At 42.3% G+C, this 19,885-nt stretch overlaps 1 protein-coding gene across 2 annotated transcripts in view; it reads left to right on the forward strand.

Annotated features, from left to right (window-relative positions):
* Positions 1–19,885, forward strand: part of trrap (transformation/transcription domain-associated protein) — a 100,432-nt gene that overhangs the window by 47,835 nt on the left and 32,712 nt on the right. For both annotated transcript variants that reach the window (XM_030077163.1, XM_030077164.1), the window contains exons 44-57: positions 1,146–1,359; positions 1,617–1,745; positions 2,596–2,745; positions 4,624–4,823; positions 5,321–5,442; positions 6,770–6,983; positions 7,162–7,341; positions 7,672–7,818; positions 8,804–8,923; positions 11,756–12,043; positions 12,873–13,010; positions 13,443–13,555; positions 15,260–15,395; positions 18,320–18,511. In XM_030077163.1, the coding sequence (XP_029933023.1) occupies positions 1,146–1,359; positions 1,617–1,745; positions 2,596–2,745; positions 4,624–4,823; positions 5,321–5,442; positions 6,770–6,983; positions 7,162–7,341; positions 7,672–7,818; positions 8,804–8,923; positions 11,756–12,043; positions 12,873–13,010; positions 13,443–13,555; positions 15,260–15,395; positions 18,320–18,511 (2,343 nt within the window). The remainder of the gene's footprint in view (positions 1–1,145; positions 1,360–1,616; positions 1,746–2,595; positions 2,746–4,623; positions 4,824–5,320; positions 5,443–6,769; positions 6,984–7,161; positions 7,342–7,671; positions 7,819–8,803; positions 8,924–11,755; positions 12,044–12,872; positions 13,011–13,442; positions 13,556–15,259; positions 15,396–18,319; positions 18,512–19,885) is intronic.

Below are 19,885 nucleotides of genomic sequence, written 5' to 3' on the forward strand. Positions count from 1 at the left end.
GCCTACACACACACACACACACACACACACACACACACACAAACCCAGCCAGCCCCTCCACATCCCATGAGGATGGTCTGACAAACAAGGCACTCTGCAGGCCTTATGCAGATGTACACTTCTCCCTTGGGAGCATGCAGTACCTGCCCAGCCGTCTTATCCACACTAATGAACAATGCTCTAAATCGGATTTTCTTTTATCATCTCATTGTACGAGCACAGCAGTGATTAAGAGTTGGGAGGAGTGGCAAGAGGGGCCAAATGAGCAAGGAAAAGGGGCATAGATGCACAACACAGACGCACATACACATATGTCCTATCTGCCTGGCTCCAGAGAGTAGGTCCCTTTCTGTTAATACAGTGCCAGATCAATACTCCCCTAACTTCTACCAGGGGCCTTATCGCAAGAGTCACCTTGTTCATTAGCCCAGATTAGTACCATGGATCTGTTCCAGATTATCCTCTTGGCCCTGGTGTCGTTGTAAACCTTGATTGCAATTTAGACAAAATTAGGGCCTGATGTTGGCCATTGATCTTTGCTTTAGCAGTGATCATAATGCCTTGGTCCTTTTGTTGATAGTAATACCTCTGTGTGTGGAATATTGATTTCTGATTTGTCTGGAATTTGTGTGCAATAGGAACTTGCATTGATTCATGTATCTTCTGAAGAATTTGCAGTTTCTAGGTTCGAGGGCTGTGCAATTATGGCGTAAAAGATGACCTGATTATTTTTCTAAATCTTGTGATCACATTTATTAATCTTGATTATTCATCTTAATGATTTGTAGAATTATAATTTACTACATTTTTGTCATACCAACATTGTGTTATATATGAGATGTTTCAGTAATTGAAACAAATTGCTGCCAACTGCTGCCATTTTGTATTACCGCCATGGTGCATACCTTACTACTTAGTTGCTCCTGAATTATGGATGTGAAAGAAAATCATTTAAATTATTGTTATATGAAAAGCCAGTTCTGGCAATATGCCACCACCGTAGTCTATGATTAAAATTGTAAAAGACATACATGATTTTAAATATCGCCCCCTCCTACTTTATTCCCACACACTTGGGTCCTCAACTCCCTACTCTACTGCCTCGTATTTTTCATCATCCTCCCTCACTTCTCCATCCTTTTCAGGAGCAGCCAGCCCAGGCTAACTTCTCTAACATCTGCACCGGGCTAGAGATCCTCTGCTTCCTGCTGACGGTGCTGCAGTCCCCAGCCATCCTGGCCCACTTCAAACCTCTTCAGCGTGGCATCGCCGCCTGCATGACCTGTGGCAACACCAAAGTCCTGCGGGCCGTCCACTCTCTCCTCTCTCGCCTCATGAGCATCTTCCCCACAGAGCAGAGTGAGTCAGATTAGTTTTACATACAAAAACACCCCCCAGTGTCTCACTGAGAGTGAGGAGAGACTCTCTCACCGAGAAATGCCTTTTCCTTGCTCTGTTCATCTTGGAAATGCCCAAATATGTGGACTCGTAAATGCCTTTAAGAACATCTATGCTTAAAATTCTGGACAGCTTCCTGTAGCCATGGGTTTAAAACAAAGCACTGGCTTACATTCTTAGCTGCTGTTTGAAGCTAACATTACTTTCCCTTGTCCCAGGCTCATCGTCAGTAGCATCTAAGTATGAGGAGTTAGAGTGTCTGTATGCTGCCGTGGGCAAGGTCATCTACGAGGGACTCACCAGCTATGAAAAAGCCACAAGCAACGCCAACCCCACGCAGCTGTTTGGTAAGACTTTCAGCTCTCCAGCTCTGCCTTTCTCCCTTCATCTCATTTATCACTTTCTGCCCCCTTGTGCTCTGTTACTCTCAGTTTGTTGCTCATAAACCCTGTAATTCTTTATTCTTCACACTCCCACTCTTTCCCCTACAAATCCAGGCTACCTCTCAGTGACTCGCAGCAATTAAGGCAGTGAGTGGGTTGTTAAAATGCAAACCGATGGGCCCTGCTGCTTGGGCTAACATCTGGTCTGTTTAAACGGAGGCCACAGTCCAGCGGTTTGGGAAAGGTTGTCTGGGGAAGGATTGCTTCTATCGCCCACACTCCCTGTAGGAACATTTCTTTTATCCACCCAGATGTCAGCGGGTATTTATGGAAAAGGCTTATATTTAATACATGAGACTAAAATCTCAATTTACACAAAGACAGCAATTAATTAGTTTTTCTTTTTCTTTTTTTTTTCTTTCAAATATGTTGAAATATAACTTAGTAAATATAAAGTAAAGGGCCCCCAAGGTGACAAGTGGCTATTGGAGAGCAATCTAAAGGTAACGCTATTTGATATGGTTTCCCAAAATGGCAGCAGTGGTCAATAAAAAGCCTGTGGTGTGCTGCTGTCCCAGAGAGGTAGTGCTGGTGTGATGCATGCGTCTGGCCTGGGGGTGACATTTTAACATTTGTCTCCTCCCCTCTAGGGAGCTGGGACAGAGGGGGACATTACTCATACCTATCCCTGCCTATCACAATCTCGGCAACTTTTGTTAGATTCCCTAACAAAATGTCCTTGTCAAGCTGGCCCCATGGTGGTTTAGGTTCACGTCCACATTATTGTATTTCCCACCCCCCCTTGTTCTTCCAGGAACACTTATGATCCTGAAGTCAGCCTGCAGTTACAATGCCAGCTACATCGACCGCCTCATCTCAGTGTTCATGCGCTCACTGCAGAAAATGGTGCGGGAACACCTGAGCCCTCAGCAGGCCAACCCTGGGGTCACCGAGACCAGCACAGGTACACGCATGGACACGAGTGCATTGGACAGATGCAAGCAAGCATAACCAGCACCCATACATATAAATACTGGTCACACATAAATTCACCCAGACAACACAACATAAGGTTAGACTAATGTTGATTTACATTTTTGTTAATATTGGGCTTTTATTTAACATCATGCTGCCACCACAGTCTGTATACCTGCATTTTTTTTTTTTTATTTAATTGTTCAATAATCTTTTATGAATTCACTCTGTGTGTAAAGGCAGTAATATATTCCAGAGTCTTCCTTGCTAATAAATACAACAGTCTAAAGGTTTTTTGCATGAACTCTGAAATGCAGACTGTGCTGTGTATAGTTGATAAAAATAAAATGTGAAGATTGGATTATATGATAGCCCAAAATGGACAAAGTGTTTGTCCTGTAAAAAGGTCAACTTTACCATGTAAATGGTTAAGTGTAGGAAAGTGAAACATCTTCGGTCAAGGTAAAGATTAAGGCTAGGGTAGCTAAAACAGTTCATATATATATTAAATGTCACCAACTTCCTTACAAAAACAGCATGTTGAGGACCATTTCTGTCCCATTATACCCATTACTCCCAGTAGATCTGTTACCTCAGCTCCAGTGGGACCAGCATTATGTTGCTACTCCCTGTGTGGCTCAATTATTTAATCCATTCCTGGTAACTGAGTCACCGTCAGACCTCATAGATCCACCAGATTGCAGGATACACATAATCTGCCATTTCAGTTGACCTTATCCTGCAGGGCTGCAGTTACAGCGGCTAATATGAGCAGGTAGGGTGGTCTGCGTACTTTCCCCGACCCTTGCGCAACAAGGGACTGTGTGTGAGGTCAGTCGTAAACACACACGCACTCATGCACACTTACACAGGGACCCTCCTCCGACTCTCTCAGGGCTCAGATATCGTAGTGCTGCCCGGCCTATACAAAGGGGAGAGTGGCTGTCCTGCCTCAGCGGCCCCAGCTCTCATCTCAGTAACTATAGTGGTGAGGGCAGATTTACTCCACAGATAGTCCGGTTTCACAGGGAGTATTCCTCAGCTCTGGTTCCCTGTCTGTTTTTCCCAGAGAAGGACTAGGACACAATACAAACAGGTAATCACCTTGTGCTGCTTTTACTCACCCTGGCCTATGTTGGACTGTACACTTTCAAAAGGTTAGGCGCTGCGTGATGTCTAAACTCCTGACAACTCGCCTTGTATCCATCAGTGAAGGTTCAGCATTCACAGGTTTATTTTTGAATACATTTGGGCTACATCAGGGCTTTACTTTTACTTTTCTCCTGATTGTCGCAAAATATGTGCAGGTTTGCTGTGCAGCTCTGAGAAAAGCTGTAAACCTACAGCTTCTGTAGGTTTAGACGAGTCAGGCAGTATACAATTCTGTTTCTGCCTCTCAGTCGAGGATAATGGCTGTAAGATGCTATCAGGGCCTTAAATGGTCCTCTAATGACTGTATCGGGAAACACACACATTTACCCTCCACTAGCAGCAGTTATAGTAAGTGAGACCAAAGGCTATCTGGCCAACAAGATGTTGTCCTCTGAAGTTCATTGTTCATATCTTACTAGATCTAATTACTGTAATGACACAGTTTTATCCTAATTGCACTGAAGATGTCCACTTGTCCTTTGGTTTTCACAATTAATAATCTCAGAATAGTGGCACATGGTATATTCACAATGCCCACTGAATCTAGTCAAGATATTGGTGTGAGTGAATAAGAGGACAGTAAAACAATTAGCTGCTCAAATTAAGACTACTAACAATCGCAGTATTTCACAAAATAATCTGAATTTTAGCTATCTTGCAGGTAGTAGCTTGTTTACCATCTGGACTGTGACCCTCAACCTCTCTGTTTTAATAGTGACCAGTGAATTGGTGATGCTGAGCCTTGATCTAGTCAAGACCCGGCTGTTTGTCATGAGCATGGAGATGAGGAAGAACTTCATCCAGGTCATCCTCACCTCACTGATTGAGAAGTCGCCCGACGCCAAGATCCTCCGCGCTGTCGTCAAGATTGTGGAGGAGTGGGTGAAAAACAATTCACCCATGGCTGCCAACCAGGTAGGAGAGAGGAACAAGCAAGACTATTCAGAATGTGGTGAAAGCAAGAATATTTGTACACATAATACGTGCAAATAAACAGATGAAAATATTAACAATTCAGCACCTCACAGCATTATTCCTTAGATATGAGCAGGTGTGAATCCCAGAACTGAATCAGCAAAACACATTTCAAAAGGTGTGAAAACTGTGGACAAATAACCAGCAAAGTACACTTCTAAACCCTGCCGAGGTTAACATTAGCATAATACCAACAGAGTTGTCTTTGGTCTTTCTTTTTCTTTTATGCTGGAGAATCCCCCTGAGGAAGAGCAGTAAGTGGGAGAGATGCAGTGATGAAGAATAACCTCAATAAATTGTCTGTTTTCTTCTTTCCCCTTTTCTGTCCTCTCTCTCTCATATTCTCCCTCCATCTCTTTTATCTTCACATCGCCTCTTGTGCATCCTTCTATGTCTTCTCCTCTTTTCATCATCCCGCCATCCCTCCCTCCTTCCAGATGCCCAACCTCCGCGAGAAGTCCATCCTGCTGGTGAAGATGATGACCTACATCGAAAAGCGGTTCCCCGACGACCTTGAGTTAAACGCCCAGTTCCTGGACCTCGTTAATTACGTCTACAGGTAATTACCGCCATTCATCACAAGGCCGAGTGGCCGTGCCGCTGACGCCACACCGCCCCTGCATCCATCTTAACAGGAGGGAGGGAGGTCGGGAGGGCGAGGCAGGGGAAGGAGCGGCCAAAATAGGAGGTTGGGGCAAGGAGCAAAGGAGAATGGAGATGAGGAGGAAGATGGTTTTGGAGCATGGACAGTGTATTGTTCCTCCTTTATTCAGGCAAATGAATTGGGGATAAGGGAAGGAAAAAACCATGTAGGGTTCAGTGAGGGTTGGAATGAATTGGTGGTATATGGAAGCAGAGAAATGACATAACAGGAAATAACAGTGGTAGATAGAGAGAGGGTGGAGAAGAGACTGTTGGCACTGTGCAGAACGGGTCATAGAGGCGGCACATAGTGATGGAGATGGATAGCTTGCCAAGGTCTCACACAGGGCTACGATAGTGCCAGGACCCAGCCAGCTCATGACAGGACACCTAGCGGGTGGGGGCCAGAGGGGAGAGACTGTCCTGCCGCATGCTATTCATCAAACCATGCCTCCTCTTTTGTCTTTTTGTCTTACACACACAGACACACATACAATCAGCCAAACATAGCCTTTATCCCTCTACCCCATCTGCTCCTCATGTCAAAAGACTCAAAACAAGCAGTAAAGCCATGATGGACAGCAGGTAATGATAATGGAACGGCACAGCAGCTGTGCCAGAACAGTATATGCGATTAAGGGGATGGCACAAAAAGGTTTAATGTGCAGCTGTGGTAGTGTTGCCTCTCTCTCTCTATCCCTCTTCCTCCTTCCCTCCCTCCTTCTGTTACGTGAATTACGCCCGCGAGACCCATTCACCAGTGTGGCAGGATGATCTAGGAATGATGACATTGGTTGTTAACTTGTTTTAATGCGTGACTGTTAGTGCATCACTTTCCCAGCGGTCTCCGGCCTATCAAAGATACTTAATTTCACCCAATATTCATTGGAAACTGCCATCCCCTCATGTGTCAATGACCATCAGTGTTGCATAGCGCGGCCACTTAAATATGCTGGCATGTTACACTTGGAGCTTTGGGAATTTTGCCATATTTGCCTCATTTGATAAATGATAAGTTAGGCCCAAGTGTTTGTGGTTAAATTATATTATTGTAGGTTGTTTTAGAACTGCACTGTTGTGGCTAAAATTATAATCCCAATCATTTTACTACATATAGTGACTTAATCAGGCTTAATTAGTTGAGGACCCTAATTTTCCTAGTGCACTTTTTGGCACTTGTATTATTCTTGTTGTTAGTATCCTTCCTCTGTTCTAACTTTTATTTATTGTAATGCATTTTTCAGGGACGAGAGTCTTTCAGGAAGTGACATCACATCCAAATTGGAGCCAGCCTTTCTGTCGGGGCTACGCTGCGCTCAGCCGATGATCAGAGCCAAGTTCTTTGAGGTGTTTGATGCGTCCATGAAGCGTCGTGTCTATGAGAGGCTCCTCTACATCTGCTGCTCTCAGAACTGGGAGGCCATGGGCAGCCACTTCTGGATCAAACAGTGCATAGAGGTGCCAGCTTTGATCTTTTAATACATTCCAAGATTTTTTATTCAGAATTAAAAACAATGTGTTTTGGTTTGATGTCTTTTTTTCATTCAGTCTCTCCACTTGTCCCATACTGCCATTGATCTCTTGTGCACTTTTTTGGGTATGTTCTTTTGTGTGTATGTGTGTGTGTGTGTGGTAGCTGCTGCTGGCAGTGTGTGAGCGTAACACCATCATCGGCACCAGCTGCCAGGGATCCATGCTACCGTCCATCACCAACGTCATCAACTTGGCTGACAGCCATGACCGCGCCGCCTTCGCCATGGCAACGCATGTCAAGCAGGAACCGCGTGAGAGGGAGAACAGCGAAACAAAGGAGGAGGTGAGACACACACGTACAGACATACTCTCATCATGATGCATTAGAAGTGCTCTCTTGCATAAATTAGCACATTATCCCGCCAGTGGAGCATTACATGCTGCGGCCCTCAGAAACGATTTAAGTCAAGTATGCTCACGACTCATGCTCAATGTCTCTCCTTAAGACTGGCCTCTACTTTTATCCCCCCACCTACCAGCTGAAAGCCGTTGAAAGCTCATTTCAGTCGTGCCCTTTCAAAACAGCATGCTTTTGCCCACGCAAACAGTGAAATGTCAAAGCTTTCTTCATAGAGGATTGTTTTTGTTGTTGAAATCCTGTCATCCCTTGCAGGATGTGGAGATAGATATTGAATTAGCACCGGGCGACCAGACAGCCATCCCTAAGACTAAGGAGCAGGCCGAGAGAGACGCAGGCAACCAACTGCACATGCTCACCAATCGTCACGACAAGTTCCTGGACTCACTCCGGGAGGTCAAGGTGAGGGAGATCCTCCTGGATTCAGTGTGTAATTGATTTGCCTGGAGCAGGACTGCTTTTGTTACATTTACATTTTGAATCATCACTACAGTTTGGCCTCAGTCTGAAATTGTTATCCCCGACTAAGGCCTTATTCACACTAAGCTGGGTAAATTTGATGACACTGCTATGGTGCTACTGCTCCATATTACACCACACTAAAGTTTCCAGACTGCCATCTACACTGAAATCCTCAAAAGTCCCTTGTTGAGAATGCATAGGTCTATGCACATGGCCTATGCACATACTGCACATGTTCAGTACTAGACTACTTAGATCACATGACAACCCTTCATCAGTGTTTCCAAAAAGCTCAGTTTTTCCCATCCATGCTAGAATGCCAACTTAATTTTTTTTTTTGGTTAAGATTATTTTTTTTTGGCATTTCTGATTTATTTGATAGTGACAGTAGAGAAAGACAGGGAAGACAGTGGATAGAGAGGGGGTAATATGTTGCACAGGGCCTGAGCTGGATTCAAAACCAGGCCACTGCGGTAAGGACTCAGCCTTGATATGTAGCACTTGCTCTAACATGTGAGCTACTAGCCTGCCCTAGGCCTTTTCAAATTTAAACACGTTGAAGACTGTTTTTGAAAATCCTAATTTTTGCAGATGGAGAACACTGCCTCAGTGTGGACAGAAGGCCAAAACAGATAAAAAAAATTCTGCTGTGGACCTCAAACCCCGCAAATTTTTCTGTGTTCATGGAGCCTGTGGGGTATTCTATGTTTATGAGACCAAGCCAGATCAAAAGCTAGAAATTTTGTATATTAATTACATTCAAGTAATCACTAAAATTTTAGGAAATAAAATGACCAGGTTAATTAAGGCAATGCTTAGGATAGATAAAAACATCAGCAGCACCCTGGATCCTGAGGACCAGGATCGCAAACGACTGCCATACTGAGTCACGGATTGTTTTTTCTTCTTCTGCTCTTTGTGTCAGACGGGTGCGCTCCTGAATGCTCTGGTACAACTCTGTCACATCTCCACACCGCTGGCTGAGAGGACCTGGGTCCAGCTCTTCCCTCGCCTCTGGAAGATCCTGTCAGACAGGCAGCAGCATGTGAGTATACTTTACTAGCCTTAATTAAGTTCGAACTGGAATAGAGAAACTTAACTAATGGTATAAGCTTGAAAATGGCCATGTAGGTAACCTCAGGCATTGTATTAGGAACATACAAAATATCACTATAGTGTTGAATGGAGTACTGTTTGTGAAAAAGCACCCTGATTAAGGATTGGCTCCTTAACTGGCAGTCTATTTTCTGCTATTTCGTGTCTTTTTTGTTGCTGTCAGCTTGCATGAAATTCACATTTGCAAACATAAATCCGTGTAAAAGCTTGTTAATTTACAACCAAATTAATTTAGCCTCACACTTTAGCAAAAATTCCAGCTCCAGGTAATTTGTGGTAATAATGTTCTCCATTTGCACAACTGTGTTGTTTTGTTTCTAGCTTTAGCAAGTAGAGGAAGTTGTGTGTCAGCAAATTGGGACATAGCTGAAAGACAAAAATTTGCGTTCCTCTCTTCAAAAAAAAATGTCATGATGTGTAGCTTTTTAATGGAAAAAAAAAAAAGTTATGTTTTGTGATTACAACATTTCCAAAAGCTTAATTTTTTATTTATTTATTTATTTTAAGGTTTTATATCTAATCTGTTTTAGGCAGTGTTACAGGTGTTGGGACAGCACTAACTGGTGAATTCACCTTTGTGAAATCAACTAATTTAAGAGAAGTTTTAGTCATTTACACTAAGTGGTGCTTAGCTCCTGGATGAAATCCACAGCATTAATATTAGTATTTCCTGGAGCCGGTAGCTACCAGGTCACCAGGACGCAAAGGTCAGACAGCGGTGGCTGTGTGACTCATCGCTGCCCGGCGTCTTCAATCAGTCATCCAAACCAACCATCATGCTCCCAGACACGGGTCACTGGCTGTGGGCCGACCTGGCAGGGCAGGAGCACACACGCTGCCAGGCACATGGACAGAAAAACTGAGAGAAACCAGGCTGGCACACACACACACACACACACACACACACACACACACACACATACACATACACACACACCTATTTTCCACTCTGCCTCTGGTAGTTTTGTTAGACTTACTTGCATATAGACAATTCTCACTCTAACACACACACACACACACACACACAAATCCACCCCCCCTCTCCTTCCCTGCATCTTATCAGTGACGTAAGTAAGCAGACAATTACTCTGACCTTGGCCATCCCATTTCTGTCTCAGAATGTGCAATTCCACTTAATGAGGACAGATTCATTTATGCTAAATATGGAAAGTAGAGAGTGGAAGGGTAAAAAAAAAAATGTAATGAGTTTAACGAACCAGATGCCTGGAGTATTTTGAGACTCGTTGAAAGGCCTTGATTTGAAGTGATTGAGCTCTTAAACGTCTGAAAGCGGCCGAAAATAGAAAGCTTCAATCTAAATGATGATGTTTTCTTTCTGTGATAGGCATGAAGTCACAAATGTGTCACATGTGTTTATTCTGATGCCTATCTCAGCTCAAAGGCTACTGTTACAAGAAATCAATTTATGTGAAAATAGAGTGATTACTGTTGCCCAGGCTCTATGTCTGTAGGCTCATGATTATATGGGAACGAGTTGAAAATGAGTTTCCTCTCTGTAGAGAACTTGGTTGACATGTTGGCCCTGTCCAGCATCAGCCGAATTAAAGTGACCATCAAGCTGTTAATTATTCCACTGTCAGTGAGCAGTGAAAATGATATTCATCACCAAAGCACCATTCATTTCTGAGGGCATGTCAATTGTGATTATCGGAGCACAAACTGTGCATTCAAACTGTGAGCAACTTGGATGAAATGTTGCTCTGTTCGGACTGGTTGTGGGCAGTTTGAGAGACTCTAATTTCATCTACAGTATGAATGTCACAAGAATAAATACATAGGAACAAAGTCAATACCAAAATGTAAAAACAAAAAAAAAAAAAAAAACCCGATAATACTAGTGTATTATCGGGTTTTTAATACAAGGTATCAAGACACCTTGAGCTCTCACTTAGTCATTATGATAGCACATAATTATACTGTTGTATTTTTTGTTACATTGGGACATTTTATACAGCTTATCTGATTTGAGAAGAGTATTTTATTGGGATGTTTTTTCTACTTGAAGCCCATAGGCCAATATTGCTCGGTGCACTTATTCTAATGTAGCTTAGATTTTTAAATAAAGTTAAGCTATATTTTAAATGCAAAGTTTGTGTCAGCTTATCAATGTTCATACAGAGTTTTATATAAAAGAATGTGAGCTAAATTGCATTTCTGTTCTTACTATGGTATTAAATCACATGTTAAGAATTGTGGAATTTCACTGGTATTGGTGTCAGTTGCCAAAATTCTGGTATTGTGACATCCCTACTTCAAAGTGCTCTGCACCTACAGAGTTTGCAACAGGACAGTCAATATGTTTTTTTCTCTGTTTTGGTATTGTCCTTCATAACATTTTGATGAGTTAACACATTGTGTAGACTACTACCGTTTTATCACATCAGTAGAGAAACAACAAAGCACAAAAAAATTGAAATCTGGCCATCTTTTTTTTTGTTGATTGACTTGCTTGTTAATTGTCCACATATTGGCAGTGTCTCTGTTGGCTCAGCTTTATATGAGCTGACTGAATAGCAAGTGACCTGTTGATTTTGTTGCTCACAGTGTGATCACACTGTGAGACGCTCTCCTGTCTCTCCTCTGCTTTCTGTTTTTTTTTTTTTTTTTTTTTTCTTACCGCTCTTTGCTAATGCATCTCCTTATTTCTCTCTTCCTGGAAAAACAACAGAATGCCTTTAAAAATACTCTGCATCAGTGCACTGCAGTTAAAGCTTGATGATCTCTCCCCCTCCCTCTCCAGGCACTCTCAGGAGAAATGAGTCCATTCCTGTGCAGCGGCAGCCACCAGGCCCAGAGGGACTGCCAGCCCAGCGCCCTCAACTGCTTTGTGGAGGCCATGTCCCAGTGCGTGCCTCCTATTCCCATCCGCCCCTGCGTGCTGAAGTACCTGGGCAAGACGCATAACCTCTGGCTGCGCTCCACACTGATGCTGGAGCAGCAGGCTTTTGAAAAGGGCCTCAGCCTGCACAGCAAGCCCAAGCAGAGCACAGAGTTTTACGAACAGGAGAGCATCACACCACCTCAACAGGTAACAGATGATTATTTAAGGTACGGTTTCACCAATGTGTGTTTTTGAAAGCACACATACACCAGCGTTTTTGTTTTGGAGTTGCAGATAGCCACTGTTTTATGATTGAATATCTACACATCTTACACTTTTTTCTGTACAAAAAAAATGTATTCCCACCAGAATAGAAAAGCCTCTGAAAGAGCACGTAGACTAAGATTTGACACTGAATCTCTCCACTGAAACCAGTTGTGGTGAAGAGCTTTTATGTTTAGCTACTTCATAAGGCACGCTGACCTATCCCACTTACTGAATGATAAAGAAACCCAGTTGAGTTGATTAATTTAACATATTTACAGAAAACATGACTGAGCCATTGATTGAAAAATGATATGAAAAGAAAAAACATTTCATGGCAGTTTTTGCAGACTGTTCTTATGTGGATGACATGGATGACATGTGGATGACTGGCCGGTATCTGATATTTCATATTGATCCAATTAATAGGCAAACCTAGTCTTAATAATAAAGCATAAACTCATAGGCTTTTATGTAATTGGTGCACTTGCTCACAACAACTGCTAGGCAGTTGTAAATATTGAGGGTTCATTGAGTTTATTGTATGATTAGTTCTTTTATAGCCTGGCAATTATTTTTTATCTCCTCTTCTTTGTTTGGAGGGTCTGGATTTAGATAATAATTTGCCTTGTGTCTGTTACAGCTTCAAGTTTATGTTGCCAAATTCTTGCCTCTCATCCTGTTGGAACTTGACTCATTAGCAAAGCGGATCTCACTGAGTTTATCCCACTGTGCTCTGTTCAACTCTGTGTTTTGTTCTTCCGCTCGACAGGAGATTCTGGACTCGCTCGCAGAGCTCTACTCTCTGCTGCAAGAGGAAGACATGTGGGCGGGGCTGTGGCAGAAGAGATGCAAGTTTCCTGAAACTGCCACAGCTATTGCCTATGAGCAGCATGGCTTCTTTGAACAGGTGAGAGCCTGCTTACAGGATCACCACAGACCGGTTTTTAATGATTTATGGTCACGTTGTGTCTGTTCAGACTGTTTATTGACATCAGTAAGGGCCCAACGGAAAAACATGGAATTTAATCATATTTGACAGTTTCTTGAAAAAGAAAAAGACAACCATGATACTTGTGGTTGCAAGCAATAATTTTTATCTATGCAGTAACAAGTCAAATAAACATACATCTTGGATAGAGACCAAAATCCTCAAAAAATATTGTATCTTGAAATTAATAGATTTAGAACCCGAAGTTCCCTTTGTTCCCTGAACATATTTCTGTTTTATCTGGGGATCTTTTTATGTACAAACCTACACCAAGATACCAACGAGGTACTCATAACCAATTTATTTCCCCAAAAAGCTTGTGCTGAAAAATAAAGGGATGTGTATCTGCAGGCACAGGAAAGCTACGAGAAAGCGATGGAAAAGGCTAGGAAGGAGCATGAGAGGAGCAACATCTCCCCAGCCATCTTCCCTGAGTACCAGCTGTGGGAGGACCACTGGATACGGTGAGATTTATAGAATACAAAAGAAGCTCATTATCCCCGAGGGGACATTGTTGTGTACGTCAAGAAAGCCACTGGTGCACAAAAACACTGCATTCTTACATGGATACATTCACACATGCTGCACTTAATTCACTGCACAAGGTAGACAACAGTTAATCCTTTCATCACATGAATTATACAGCAGTTAATCCAGAAACCACAACCTTTGGAGAGTATAATGGATCAAAAGAACCTCTATATAATATGTATAATCTTGGTCTTTATGAATCTCACCATTCTTTGTGTAGGCTTGCAATAGAGATGTTCCCATACATGGAAGCCTCACCCTTGTCTGATATATATCTGAACTACCAAGTTTGCTAGTCTTTTTTTTCCCCATTCTTTCATTGATCTAGTTGAACTGCCAAGCCTTTTTCATTCCTGCAGATCCAACTGATAATTTTTATTTTGTGTCTCACATTGTGAAAGCCCATGGCGTGATCAGAATCTCCTGTTGCACTCTGCCAGCCAAGATTGGCTGGCAATGAGCGTCAGTGTCAGGGAGGGATGAGACCGTTCCCATTGTAAAAAGGGCCTGACACTACATTGCAAATTATTCAAAATCTCTTCTCACTATGAGCAGTTGTTCCAAACCTCTCTCTCTTGAGCTGACCTTGTTTCTGGAAAAATCTTCATTAAAAAAAAAAAAAAGAGAGAGAACCAGGGTTACATCAGTAACCTAAAGTTTGACTTCAAGCAGTCATTGTTAATTTTTCTTGTCTTTAACAAACTTTGAGTACACAGATGTAAACAATACATGCTTCACAAGACCTTACACTACAGCGCCAGCTCCTTACAACACACATTAATAGCCATTCATGTTGAAAAGGTGTGGAAAAAACACGCTGCGAGACTTGAATATTGCTAGACAGTTAATTTATCCTTATATGAAATGCTGTTGAACATTTACTTTCTTTGAAATTACTGCATTATTGTACTACCAGCAGTTTAAATGCACACTTCTTCCACTTCTTCTTTTACTTTTCACCAATTTTGTATCTACACCGATGACATACTGTTCGATCAGAGCCAGCAGGATTCCAAAAAGAAAACACATACCTGCTGAAGAGATATGGAATGCAGAAGAAAACTGTGGTTTCCAATGTCTTGTAGCGTAGTAATACAGTAACTTGTCTGTTAAAGAAAATTACTGATAATGATGAAAAGTCAAACTTAACTGGTTGACTGGTGCAAATGGCAGTGAAAAGGTAACATAGAAAATTTTGACCTTCAGTACCCCTAAATTGTATAATGTGCCATCAGTATACCGTACACAGCACACACATGATTTGCAGTGTGGCCTATCTGTATTCACATAATACAGAGAGATACTGAAGGGATGAGAGAAGCAATAGATCTGGTGTTGGTGAGGTCATTTTTTTCTGGAGAGAGTGCTTACTTGCTGCTGTTTTGGAAACGGTTTGTATTCCTTCTGGTGGAAAATTGTGCATACCTGGTGCCAGAATTTCATTTTGGCAAACAAGAAAAGTCTGTGTCTCTTAAGTTAGGGGGATGGGCTGTGTTTCTCACGGCTCCACTTTGTGATTTAGGCTGATGAGGGGTCAGTTTTCACATAAAAATCTCCCGTAGGGCAGCTTTAATGAGCTTTGAAGCACCTGTAATTACATGAACTTTCTGCCTCCCCTTGTTTCTCTCCATGTCCAGCTGTTCCAAAGAGCTGAACCAGTGGGAGCCGCTGACCGAGTATGGCCAATCGAAAGGCCACTCCAACCCCTATCTAGTCCTGGAGTGTGCCTGGAGGGTCTCTAACTGGGCTGCCATGAAGGAGGCTCTTGTCCAGGTAAAGAGTGCTCACTCGTATGCACACACATATACATACGTTTGCTCACTCACTCGTTCTCAAGGGATGCAATTGCCCCTAACAGTTTGACAGAAAAAAGAAACTATTACTAGAAGTTCTCACTAACACAATCACAGGCCCAATGGAGCCTCTAGACATGAACCCAATGAACCAGAGACTCTGATAAAAACACTCTACTCCAAGTTCAGCTTTCTACTTTTTCATTTTATTGCTGGCTTCCAGTACAGTGCTGTGTATAAGCCCAGGCGTTGTGTCACTGTGAAGTATAGTAACCTGATATTTGGATGGTCCGGCCCCTGAACTCTCCCTCCTCCGACCCCTGCTGGGAGAACGAGAGCACTGGCCATAAAGCTGTGGAAATGCAGTTCGGCTGTTTGGTTGTCTAATTTATTGGCCTCATGTTTCCTAAAACAAAGTGTAGGCGGGTGGCAAGAGCGTGATAGTACCTGACACATAACAAATACTCCTGCTTTGCTCTTTCAAGGAGACTTGGAACCAATCCATTGAGCCGCTCCATCCTAAGGTGACACCTAATTAAATTGTCTGGATGGCGACGGCAGCAGCACCTCCACTACCTTCCTCCCTCCTTGCTCTCCTCCTTCCTTTCTTCCTTCCCTGTAGTACCTGTGTCTCTTTCTTCTCTTCCTTCGCCAACTTACTTCCCTTCTTCACCTGTTATTCTTTTCGTTTTTACCCCACTTTCTACTCCCACTCCCACCTCCCCCTCTTCCTCCCTTTCTGTGTGCAGCTCAGGGTTTAGCAGCTAATATTTACGACAGCTGCGTGAGTGAATAATTACCTCGGCATCTGCTGCAGGGTGATTTGTTTTATGGCGGAGGAGAGAGGTGCGAGGCATTTCACTTCTCCGCCTTCCCACCGCTCGCCAGCACAGAGGCGAAGTCCAAATGTCCCCACTTTCAATTAAAGCTGGCCCTTGATAAGGGCGGCCCTGTCTCCAGGATATTCATCACTCGTCACCCCTGATAAGTGCGCGCTGACCGATCACTGTAATTTTCTTTGGCGTCGGAAGAGCTCCCACACTGACAAACACCTTTCTTGCACACCTTGCTTTCTCACTCTCTTGCTCTTTCATTCTTCCTAGCTTTTGTCTGTTCTCATTCTCTCTCTCCTCTCTTTCTCTCGCTCTAATTCATGAACACACACACCCGCAAACACGCTACAGCATACCAAGCCACAGGTTTGATGTGGCAGGCTCCCCAGAGCTGTTGTTTGTAGCTGTTAATGCACTCAGCGTTTTAATCAATAGCAGGGCCTTTTCCCCTTCTCCACCTCCATGTCAGAAGCGACAGGTTGATTAGTCATTAGCACAAAAGCTCTGCTGAATCCGTTCACAAAATGAATAGGAAACATCGCTGTGTATTTGTCCAGACATTTCATTATGCAAGAAAAGTGTCATGGGCTCTTTCCTCTTGGATGTTTTCATTTAATTAAAACTGCAACACTCGCAGTGCTCTGAATCAGTGTGATATTTTGCTTGACAGAAGAGCAGCGTGGCGCATACAGTCCCCCAACTGAGAGGCTGCAGAGTATTTCACCGATATCCAACTTACCAAAGCTCTTTCACAAACCTATTTTATCTGTTTTAGAGGAAAAAAAAACACCATCTGCAGTCCATTAATAAATACTGTATATGTGAGATCTAGAGGACCCAGTCTGGAAATGTTTTAGCCCTTTTTTTTTTTTTTTTTTTTTTTTTTTTTTAAATTTAATCTTTCCTTTATTTAACTAGGGTAATCATTTTGAGAATAAATCTTTTTTTTTCCTAGTGAGCCTTGGCCAAGAACGGCAACAAACATTAAACACAATAAAAAAGAATTGAAAAACATTGAACATAAAAACATTCATAACATTAAAAATGCTGCAAGACTCTGGAGGCCTGCCACTCAAAAGCTACTCAATAACATGAGCATACATAATGAAACAGATCTTTTATTTTGTGTTTAAAGTTCAACATTTGGATGAGCTGCTGAAGTTTTTGGCGTCCAATTTAATGTGGCATTATAACAAAAGGCCCAATTCTGAGTTTACTTGAGTTTAACTTAATGGTGCTAGGTATAGAATTTTAATATCATGCTTTTCATCTGACTGTTGTTTATTTCTCTTTTTTTCTCTCTTTTGATATTGTTCTCTTGATTTACTGTTTTGTCTGTGTGTGCATTGTTGGAAGATTGAAGGGTGTTTTTTGGTAGACATTAGTATAATTACAAATGAAACAAGTCCATTGTTGAGAAAATCATCAGTGTCTAGCAGCCTGCAATTTATATTGTGAGCCACCTACTTGGATTTTTGCAAGAAATCAGCTGGATTGTTTGACAGCACAGAACAGAAGAGTGCACTGTTTTTCCAATGCAAACTGAGCTTAATTTCCCAATTTCTGGAAAGGGTTACGGGAAAATAAATTTTAGCATGTTTATCCTCCTCATTTGAACAGAGGAGAAACTGACCAAAGAAGCAAGGATTGTCTTTGCAGTAGAGAGCAACAGCATTTCTGGGAAATGTGGTCTTAATATTGAGGAACTCCAGCACTAAGTCGCATTTTATGGCAGTTACACAAAGGTTCTACAGTTAATTTGATAATTATAAATTGATATTTTAAAAAGCCCCATTTTGCACCTTACTTGTTATCCTTTAAAGCTACAGTAATCAAAGTCACAAAAATGAGGATTGTTTGGATTCAACCAATGCTTACTCTACACATTTGTCAGTTGAGTCTTGAAAACTTTAAAAACTTTCTTTTAGTTCCGTCTTTTCTGAAGTTTCTTTTTTTTTTTTTTCCTTTTTTTTTTTTTTTTTACCAAGTGGAGGCTTTCACATTTTGGAAACACTTTTCCACCATTACAAGTCTTGGGTGCAACTATGCATGTCTGTCTTTGCACTTCCAGGTGGAGCTGAGTTGTCCCAAAGAGATGGCGTGGAAGGTGAACATGCACCGCGGTTACCTGGCCATCTGCCACCCTGAGGAGCAGCAGCTCAACTTCATCGAGAGGCTGGTGGAGATGGCCTCCAGCCTGGCCATCCGTGAGTGGAGGAGGCTGCCGCACATCGTCTCCCACGTGCACACGCCGCTGCTGCAGGTCAGAATTCAAAACACACGCGGCCATTTCCTGTTCAGAGTCGGTGTTTAGAGTGAAAAATCAGCCAGGAAGCCAGGAGCAGAAATTGAAAGGAAGTTGGTTTATCGTGATAAGCATGTCAAGAGATGCTTCATCAGTAGCTGTAAGACATTATGATGTTGACTGACACTGATAACTGCCTCTATCTCTCCCTACCACCATTCTATAAAATTGAGATAGATGATAAAAAAGAAACAACTTAGGCTTCGACTCCACTAAGAGAGATTACAATAGACTGGAAAAGATGAAAATAAAATGGAGAAAGAGAAAAGACGGGAGAATGAGGAGATGGAAATTGAAAAAGGTAGAGAGGGAGTGGAGTTGGGGTGGGGGACAGAGAGAGGAAGAGAATCGGGAGGGGAGAGAAAGAGAGGGAGTTAGTTGAGAATGGCTGTAATTACTTCCCTGCCATCAGATAGCATTTGATTAAATACCTGCAGCAGAATTACATTTACATGATGAATGGGACAGTCTGAATGAAGGTTAGAAATGGGCCATCAGCTGATATTAACAGATAATTGTGAAAAATATTGTGTTGCCTAATTTATTTTGTTTTGGGAGGATTTGATTTTGGTGGTGGGGGGGGGGTTAAGTCTTCAGCACAGCTCTGATTCAGTACATTTATCTTTTCAAAATGGGTATTTGAATTGGGTGACTACGCTCTTTGTTATTGTCTGCATGTGTGTGCGTGTGTGCGCGTGTTTTAGTGTGCGTGTGCTCGCATATGTGCGGTCCAATTATTTACCCTAGCCGAGGGAAAACAAGCTATTTATTCCTCTGCCCAGCCAAGCGGCCTGTTGTAAATCTCCATTCCAAACTCTATATCTCACACTCACGACTCCATGAGCCTTGCAGAATGAGAAGCCCAGACTCTGCAAATACAGAAGGGTTCAAATACCATTTGAATCAAGCCATCATCAAATCCCAGCTCTCAGCAGTGACTGACGATCAATGGATTATCACCCACATTATTGATTACGAGAGCTGGTATTAATATTGATTGATGGGTAGTTATAATGGAATGATTGATTACGTGTTCACAAAGAGGCTTTGGGCCAATCGATGAGGCTTCTTTTCACAGAATGAGATGGAAGACCTTGCTTATCATTTTCACATTTTCACATTTTTCTGCTCTTTTTTTTCCTGTGCCAGAAAGACAAAGATTACCTATTGAAATAGTGTCCTTCTGTTAGGGAGAAGGTCATGATGATTCTTGGGGGTATGGCAATAACATTTCTGGAATCTGGGAGGGGTTGGGTATGTCTAGTACACAAATTAATTATCATGCATTTATTCTTTGTAATAAATGTTTTTTTCCTGTGAAATGTTAAATGT

Source organism: Myripristis murdjan, chromosome 19 (assembly GCF_902150065.1).
Source record: "Myripristis murdjan chromosome 19, fMyrMur1.1, whole genome shotgun sequence".
Lineage (NCBI taxonomy): Eukaryota > Metazoa > Chordata > Actinopteri > Holocentriformes > Holocentridae > Myripristis > Myripristis murdjan.